Genomic DNA, 9,689 nt, shown 5'->3' on the forward strand with positions numbered 1-9,689 from the left:
TTCGACGAACTCTTGAAATTAAACAAACCCTAATCATATACGAGAAGTATTGCACACGACACCTATCTCCAGACAGTTTTGATTATATCCGGCCCACATTGCACACGGCACCGATCTACAAACTGCAAAGGAAAGGACCACCTATAAAAGCAACGCTAGGCCACACCGAAGACAGTCTTGATTCAAACCCGAACGAGCTATAATTATATATCACTAACATTCTAAATCATTAAAGGAATAAAGAGTCCGATCCCCAATCTGATCGACATTTTTTTATATATATATTCTCAACAAGATTACGTAACACCAGACTCTACTCGCGAAAAAATTACGGCTCCCGACAAGAGAAAATTCGGCGACAATCGAAGCGTTGAACCAATTAAACACGATCGCGAACAAACTGGTCTCAACCACTGTTAAATCTAGAATCTCCGGCTACAAACGAGAACTGACGTTTTTCATAATCCCACGAATCGCCAGACCGATGCCGGATGAGCAAGTCGACCGTTCGCGACTCGCGATACCGGGTAACATCAAGCTCGCGGATCCACAATTTCATCGACCCTCACCTGTGGATACGTTGATCGGCACGGGTCCTGCACTGGCATCATTCAGCATCGGCCAGCATCGTCTTTTCTCTCGCAATAAACCTGATTTGATCCTCCAAAAAACGCAATTTGGATGGATCATCCGGGGAGCGTATTAGCAACGACCACGCAGAACAAACGGCGAACATTCCTTACCACCCCAACCTTCGACCTTCAAAGGTTTTGGGAGTTGGAAGAGGTGTCAAAGACGCGGCATTTCTCATCAGAGGAACAGGAAAGTGAACATCACTATCGGGATCATGTCAGGCGAGATAAAAACGGTCGCTATATCGTCGCGCTTCCATTCAATGAAAAGAAGACGCAACTCGGCGAATCTCGATCGCGCGCCCTGAACCGCCTTCTTTCGTTAGAACGCAAATTCCAACGAGATCCGGAATTGAAACGCGAATATTCGGACGTCATGAAGGAATATCTCGACCTAGGGCACATGAGCGAAGTGGAACCACGCGACTCGGAGGGTTTCTACCTGCCCCATCATGCGGTCATCAAACTTACCAGCACGACCACCAAGACTCGTGTCGTTTTCGATGGTTCGGCCAAATCCAGCAGTGGACTGTCATTGAATGACACGCTGTTAACGGGACCGACCATTCAAAACGACATCTTCGCACATCTGATTAGGTTCAGATCTCACGCGTATGTCCTGACCGGGGACATCGAGAAAATGTACCGACAATTTCTTATGCGAAGCGAAGACCGTCGGTATCAACGAATCTTGTGGCGAGACGACACCGGCAAAATCAGAACGTACGAACTTGGCACCGTCACATTCGGATTGACCTCTGCACCATTCCTTGCCGTCAGGAGCATCCACCAACTAGCGGACGACGAAAGGATTAATGCTCCAGCCGCAGCAACTGTTCTTCAGCGCGATTTGTACGTGGACGATTTATTAACCGGAACGGACACTTATAACGAGGCGACGATTCTACGCGAGCAAATAATACGATTGCTCGGATTGGGTGGATTGCATATTCGACAGTGGGCTTCAAACGAACCACAGCTCCTAACGGGACTTCCAGAAGCTCAAATCCACACCAAATACTTCGGAGACGCAACGGTCAAGACTCTTGGTGTTTCATGGCAAGCGCACAACGATCGCATCGTCTATTCCGTGGATCCGAATATCGATACAAGAGTAACGAAACGAACAATCTTGTCCACCATCGCGAAGATATTCGACCCCCTAGGTCTGCTGGCACCTGTTATCACGACCGCGAAGATACTGATGCAGCAGCTTTGGAGATTAAAACTCACATGGGACGAATCGCTACCTGCCAGCATCCACACTGAATGGACCACCTACGTCAACGAACTACAGCAATTAAATCAGACATCATTCGAACGCCATGTCTGTCAGCGGGCCATTCGGAGCCTGGAATTACACGGATTCTGCGACGCAAGCGAGCGAGCGTACGGTGCTTGCTTATATATACGGTCAATCGACGAACGCGGCCGAATCAAAATGAGCCTGTTATGTGCCAAATCCCGCGTCGCGCCCCTTAAAATCGTAAGCCTCGCGAGATTGAAACTGTGCGGAGCAGTACTTTTGGCATCATCATTGTTTACAACCGTTCGGGAAATCAACGCCTTTCCCTTTGAATCCGTAAAATTCTGGACCGATTCAACGGTGATCCTGAGCTGGCTAAGAAGAGAACCATGCACGCTGAAAACGTTCGTGGCGAATCGAGTGTCCGAAATTCAAACAAAAACAGACGTCGCAGCGTGGCATCATGTCAGATCCAATGGCAATCCAGCTGACCTCATGTCGCGAGGACAATCACCAGCGGATTTCTTGAAGAATTCGCTTTGGCGTCATGGACCGAAATAGCTAGCCAACGACGTCGCGGACTGGCCCAAGCCAAGGTTTACCGTTGCCGAAGAAGTTCCGGAAACCCGTTCACCAGCCTGTTTCATGACCACCATTGTTCTTGGCAACGAGATACTCAATCGATTTTCAACCATGAGTAAATTAAAAAGAATCGTCGCGTATTGCCTCCGATTCAAGAAAAGCGCTCGTAGGTAGGGAACACTGTCCGCCGAGGCAATTTTGAATGCTAACGAACGCATTTTGATGCTCGTTCAAGCCTCCGCGTTCGATCGTGAGATCCGTGATCTCAGGAACGGAACACATTTACACGCGACGAGCCGTCTGCTTCGATTGCAGCCCTTTCTGAACGACAAGGGAATGCTTCGCGTTGGAGGTCGGCTACAAAACGCAACAATATCGTACGATCAAAAGCATCCAATCGTACTTCCAAAAAATCATCACGTTACCGAACTGATCATACGTCAGGCACATTTGGAAGGACAGCATTCTGGCATCAATACCACGTTGGCCAACGTGCGACAGCAATATTGGCCCATTGACGGGAAAAACGCGGTCAAACGGACCATCCGTCAGTGCGTCAGGTGCCTCCGTGTGAATCCACCGGCCGTAAACTACGTAATGGGTACCCTACCTGCGGCACGCGTCTCCAAAGGTCGACCCTTTCTGAATCGTGGTGTCGATTATTGCGAGCCCTTTTTCATAAAGGAGAAACGACACCGAAACCGTAATCGGATTAAAATTTACGTGGCCGTTTTCATTTGCTTCGCGACGAAGGCCGTCCATCTCGAAGTCGTCGGCGATATGACCACCGAAGCGTTCATCGCGGCCTTGAAACGTTTCATGGCCCGGCAAGGAGTATGTCGGAATATCTACTCGGACAATGGCACCAATTTCGTAGGCGCGAATCACGAAATGATCCAGCTATACCAAACGCTGCGAACGAACGAAAGGGTACAGCGCTTCCTTGCAGACAAGGCCACCGCGTAGCACTTCATTTCGGCTCTTTCACCCAATTTCGGCGGCCTATTGGAAGCAGCGGTGAAGTCGTTTAAACACCACGTGAAACGAGTCGTTGGCGAAGAATTGTTTACTTTCGAACAATTTAACACCTTCGCGATCGAAGTCGAAGCGATTCTAAACTCCCGTCCGCTAACTCCTTTATCGTCCGACTCTAACGATCCTTCCGCGTTAACTCCTGCCCACTTCCTGATTGGCACTTCTTTAACGAGCATGCCCGAGATCGATTTCAGCGATACGCCCAGCAACCGGTTGTCAAATTGGCAATATATTCAGAAGGTCAAACAGCACTTCTGGACCAGGTGGCACGAGGAGTATATCCACCAATGAAACGTTCGAACGAGGTGGACGAAGAGCTCGCACGAGATCAAAGAAGGATCCTTGATCATCTTGAAGTATGAACATCTTCCGCCGCTCCAATGGCATCTCGGACGAGTCGAGAAGGTGCATCCAGGAGCGGACCACGTCATCCGAGCGGTCACCGTACGGACCAACCAGGGCACCTACAAGCGTAAAGTAAAGCAGGTGGCCCTACTGCCAATCGTTACCGACGAACCTCCCCAAAAACAACCCAGCGCAGCATCACGAAACGCCACCGAATTTTGAGCGACACGGTCGCTCAACGGGGGGAGCATGTTCCGACCAACGCGACGGAACAATACATGAGGATTTTGGGTGCCTGTTTATGACAGAGTCATGATATTAAGGCTATTTTGGAGCGTAACGTTTTACTGATTGCCAGCAATTCCATTTTATACTTTTACATCTTTATGGCATGCATTTTAGAATTTAACTTTAATTTTCATTTCATGCTCAATAGCCAATTTCATGTCAAAAACTCGTCTCTTCCAAAGGGAATTTTTAAACGACGCGACCTAACGTAACCAGCGGTCAATGTTCGCCGGAGTTTCCCAGATGAAGGGACGCAGCGTTGCCGGGCGCTTGAAACCCTCATGCACCCCAGGTATCACCCCCTTCTTCCAAGAGAAGGCGCGCCAAGGGCGCATGGAGGGTGGTGGTGATACTCGAGGGAACACACTGATTGGAATTCTTTTTTTTTTTTTGGATACAACCAATCAGCGTGTCATCCCACTTCTTCCACCATCGCGTGGAAACTCTGAAAACGGAGAGTGAAGTGTTGGAATCATAACGTGGTCGAAGACAGAACTTTAAACCGAACGGTTAAACGAAAGCGAACATCGATCATCGAACGCGTACAAAGAAATCAACGAGACGATTTTCGTATCTACTCGTTAAGTCGACGAGATACCGTGTCGCGTCGAACCGTCCATCCGCAACCGGGATATCTTCGCGCCTTACAACCACGAAGACGAATTATTTCGGGGGGAAACCATGCGACCATGAAGATCAAGGGAATGACGCGATACCCCCTTGATACCTAGATTAACATAATACGACAAGCAGGACTCTGCCATAACTGTCTTCGTGCAAATCACGACACGGACAAGTGTCTCGTTATAGGATGCAGAAAATGCGGAGAAAAACACCATACATTATTATAGATCGAAGCACAAGGTCCAAGTCAAACCACACAGGCTACAACAAAAACACTAAACGCATTCGTAAATGTACCCTCTGAAGCACTACTATCGACCGCACTAATCAAAATTGAGGACAGTCAAAGATCCTTCCGCACCTGCCGGGTGCTATCAGATTCAGGCTCAATCGCATTTCATTACAGAACAACTAGCTACACAACTCGGTCTCCCTCGCAATGAAATTAAGACACCGGTAATCGATATAAATCAAGTATTCTCAACCATAAACACATCCGTGAACACCACTATAAAATCAAGATTAAACTCTTTCGCTGCAAAATTACACCTACTAGTAGTATCTCGGATTTGTGACACGGTACCCAGTCGAGCAATATACGCCGACGAATTAAAAATACCGTCCCACATACTCTTAGTAGATCCCAACTTCTACCACCCTGGCCCCATTGATGAACTGCTCGGGGTCGAGATATTTTTCAAACTACTTCCAATCGGACAATTTTCATTAACAGATACGGCTGTTACGTTACAAAAAACTAAATTAGGCTGGGTGGTAACGGGAGCACTCCCTAATTCAGCTAATACAACTTCTAGTATCTGTAACCTTGCGTTCAACTCAATACACAGGCAAACACAAATACAAATCGCAAGGTTTTAGGAAGTGGAAGACGGTTCACAAAACGCATTACTGTGAGGAAACACGAATACTTATTCCACTGTAAGTCGGTAACGTCCTGTGTTTATTTATCGACTAAGGATGCATGTGGGAATGAAATATAAGGGCAGCCCTGAAAGAATGGTAAGTGTGTTTGGACTTAGAACGAAAGTGACCGCGTGCAAGAGGATCGAATGTAAAGGATGTTTATGATAGAGCCGAATGCGATAAACGAGTGAAAGTCTATGAATGCGCCTTAGTGTTTAGAACACGTGACCGACCGATTGAGAAGAGAGAACATGGGTATAGATGAGGACCGAATGAATAATTTAAATAAGGGTACAAGGGCGCGGGCGAGAGACTCTCTAGCGATCTCTCAACAGTCCTTCACGGTCTCCAAGGGTGTAAGAGTTTCTAATAGTGTCAGTATATCTAGTTTCGTAGCCGATAATATAAGTATAAGCTTATTACAAGGGTCTAAGAGTTTCTAATAGTGTCAGTATATCTAGTTTCGTAGCCGATAATATAAGTATAAGCTTATTGTATCTTGTTGAAATATGTATAATTTTGACCACTGCTACGTAAATGAGCGTGTATAGTGTGAGTCGCCCGCTAAGCTAGAGTAGTTGGAAAAACTGCCGCGAGGCGCGCTTTACGTCACTCATGCTTGCGTGCGACTGGCAGCATGGTGTTAGAGTAAATATGTTCCGGCGGATTAAGGTGTTTATAAATCCATAGTTATTAGTGTCATCGAGAACCGTAGATGAGAAGATCTCATCATAATAGTACTGTTAATAAATTCTATTTAAGATAATATGAATATTTGTGATAGCGGACCTCATTTATTAACATATCTTATTAACCCTTTGAGTGCTATGGACGCACATATGCGTTCAGCGAAAGCCATCGATATAGACTATGGACGCAAATACGCGCCTGGCAAAAATGATCAGGGAACAATGCAACACTCGCAAAAAAAAAAACCTCGTCGCTTAGTAACGTCGCTTAGTAACGATGAAAAACGAAATTTTGTTTTAAACGCCACTTCAGTTGGTTTCTGATAACTCATTTCTTCTGTCACGCCGTACAATTATAATTGTTGCATTGGCATATTGTCGTATTGAACTTATAGTGCACGTAATTTTCATATTGATATTCGCTCCTGTTTCATACTTTAAAAATGTGTGCCAGTTTTAAGGAAATTATTACAAGAAACGACAGCGATGACGACTTGGATGAAATGGCAAATTTAAGTGACAGTTATGATGACGAAATACAGGTACCACACGAATATGTTCTACTGTCATCAAATTCGGAAGATACAGAAAATAGCCTAAATAATAGGATAGTTAGTAGATGTAGAAGGAACAGTAAACGGCAAAGAATACTTAGCACATCTACCGATGAGGATGATTTAGATTCAAATTCGAATTTAGAAAGATTCGACTTGAATGAAGTGCTTCCAACGTTATCATGGTCGAAAAACGATTTCAAGCCCACACTACATGCATTTAACGACAACAATTCTGGAGTAAAAGGAAATTTAACTCCAGAAGCTACGCCTTTGGATGCTTTTCAACTCTTCTTTTCGGAAAGGTTAATTTCACATATTACCGAGGAGACGAACAATTATTATAAATTTGTTATTGAAAATACTACATTTAAAACGTATTCTCGTATCAATACTTGGAAAGATACATCAATATGTGAGATGTACGGATTTTTAGCTATTACGATGTTAAAGCCGCGGGTGAAGAAACTGGCTCTAAAAGAGTATTGGTCGACCGATGACCGATGTTAAAAACTAATATTTTTCAAAGAACTATGGCGCGAGACAGATATATGATATTATTGCAAATGTTGCATTTTAATGATAATAATGTAGAAAGTGATGATCCATTGATAAAAATACGATCAATAATTGATACTCTGAAGAACTCTTTCTCACAGTCATTTTATCCGTACAAAGATTTGTGCATTGACGAAAGCCTTATGTTATTCAAAGGCCGGTGTTACTATAAACAATTTATACCATCTAAAATAAGTAGATTTGGTATAAAGTCATTTATCCTGTGCGACTGCACCACAAACTATATATTAGGTTATATAGTATATACCGGAAAAAATACAGATATTGTAGATAATTCTACAACCATTGGGAAATCGGCAGATGTTGTTATGACACTTTTACATCCATATCTTGGAAAGGGCCATACATTGATAACTGATAATTGGTACACAAACCCGCATTTGTATAATGTACTTCATAAACATAAAACTAATGCGTTTGGGACAGTACGGAAAAACAGAAAAGATATGCCCCATATCGATGGAAAATTGACAAAAGGGAAATTTGACTACAGGTGTACAAATAATTTATTGGCATTGAAGTGACGAGATAGAAAAGATGTATGGGTGTTATCAAGTGCTCACGAACCGAAAATGATAGAATCTGGTGGAAGAAATTGTCTTACAGGATCGCCCAAGTTAAAACCAGAATGTGTTGCAGATTATAACATCAAAATGAGCCCTTTTACCGCGTAGATCGCGCTGACATGGTTCTAAGTACAATAAATTTATGCAGAAAATGTCTAAAGTGGTATAAGAAGTATTTTTTCCATTTAGTAGACATCTCAACACATAACTCGTATGTCCTGTATGAACGTGTGACTGGTAAAAAATTAAAATATAACAATTTTCATCTGTCACTAGTCAAACAAATTCTGCAAAAATACCCTCAAAATAGAAAACAAGCGGGTGGTGGCAAAAGTAGCGTAGAAAGCCTACCATTTCGTTCGACTGAGAGACATTTCCCTTCAAAAACTTGAGATGCAGAGAGAAAATCGGCAAGAAGGAAATGTGTTGTCTGTAGAAGACAGCAAAGAAGGAAGGATACACCATATGAATGTAAAAAATGCGACGTCGGATTATGTGTTGATACTTGTTTTGAGATTTATCATACGCAAATGAATTATTAATTTTTCCTATTGTTTCTTCTTTAAATATCTATGTATTAAATGTTATTTTCTTAAAATATATATATTTGAAGCCTTTCCATGATTATATAATCCTTCTTATGATTTGTTTCATTTTCTGTTTTTAAATATCCAAATACATTATAATTATTAAATTACTGGGATTTCAAATTCTACCAGGTGAGTAAACAGTATATATTGAAAATAAAAATGTTTTCATTTAATCTGGAATAGACAACGGAATAGTAATTGGATTGTATATTATATTATAAAGTGTCATACGCCGTTAACGAAATCCATACCGCGCGAAAAAGTATTCAGTCCCCGGCGATCGTCAGCGCCAGCCGCGCGCCATCCGTACGATGCGCATAGGCCATGAGTATTCAGTACTCAAAGGGTTCAGAAAGAAAGCAACATTACTTTAGCCTATCCACCCACAACGTCAATCTTACATGTATGCAGGTATGAGTGTGTCTGTGTGAGGATGAGCGTGAACGTGCGGTGTGAGCTGTTATGGTTTTAGTTCTCAATAACATCTAATAGAACGAACATCGTGTGTACCAAATATCAAGTAAAATTGTTGTGGTAAACAAGTAAAACATATATAAAATCCTATCAATTACCATCTGAAGAAGAGTCAAATTCCGAAACACACGATAAATCAGTAACGAAACGCGACACACGAACAAACACTTACACGGTACAACTCCCATGTAAAGATTCCCCTGTAAAATCGAGAAACAAACCAGTAGACGTATTATCACGCTGACTAACCGCTATCGACGACCTCGACAACAGTTTATGGCAGGACAACCTTCATGGCTTAATTATGAAAACGAGCAGTGGCCGGCAACAATGGAAAACCTAACGGGGCTATCGGAAACGCACCCCCAAAAACGTTTACGACACAAACCACAAACAGCCGCGTATTACACCAATTCGTACCGTTTACAAAACTAAAACAGGTAACAGCATACCGCCTGAAATTTCCAAATACTGCATTGTGCAAGAGACATGATACATTCTCATCAGACGAACTACAAAACGTTAGAGACGCAGTACGACGTATTATACCTAAACACAACA

General features: G+C 43.3%; 2 protein-coding genes across 2 annotated transcripts; both read left to right on the forward strand.

Annotated features, from left to right (window-relative positions):
- Positions 1–681: 681 nt before the first annotated feature.
- Positions 682–2,439, forward strand: LOC108553536 (uncharacterized). Its single transcript, XM_017908476.1, has one exon. It carries the CDS (start codon positions 682–684, stop codon positions 2,437–2,439), a length of 1,758 nt encoding a protein of 585 aa, XP_017763965.1.
- Positions 2,440–6,808: 4,369 nt separating this feature from the next.
- Positions 6,809–8,606, forward strand: LOC108553537 (piggyBac transposable element-derived protein 4). The gene is given in 3 exon segments (XM_017908477.1): positions 6,809–7,420; positions 7,423–8,157; positions 8,160–8,606. Coding segments are annotated over 3 exon segments (1,794 nt in total).
- The last annotated feature ends 1,083 nt before the right edge of the window (positions 8,607–9,689 follow it).

Source organism: Eufriesea mexicana, unplaced genomic scaffold (assembly GCF_001483705.2).
Source record: "Eufriesea mexicana isolate 0111107269 unplaced genomic scaffold, ASM148370v2 scaffold11014, whole genome shotgun sequence".
NCBI classification, from domain to species: Eukaryota; Metazoa; Arthropoda; class Insecta; order Hymenoptera; family Apidae; genus Eufriesea; species Eufriesea mexicana.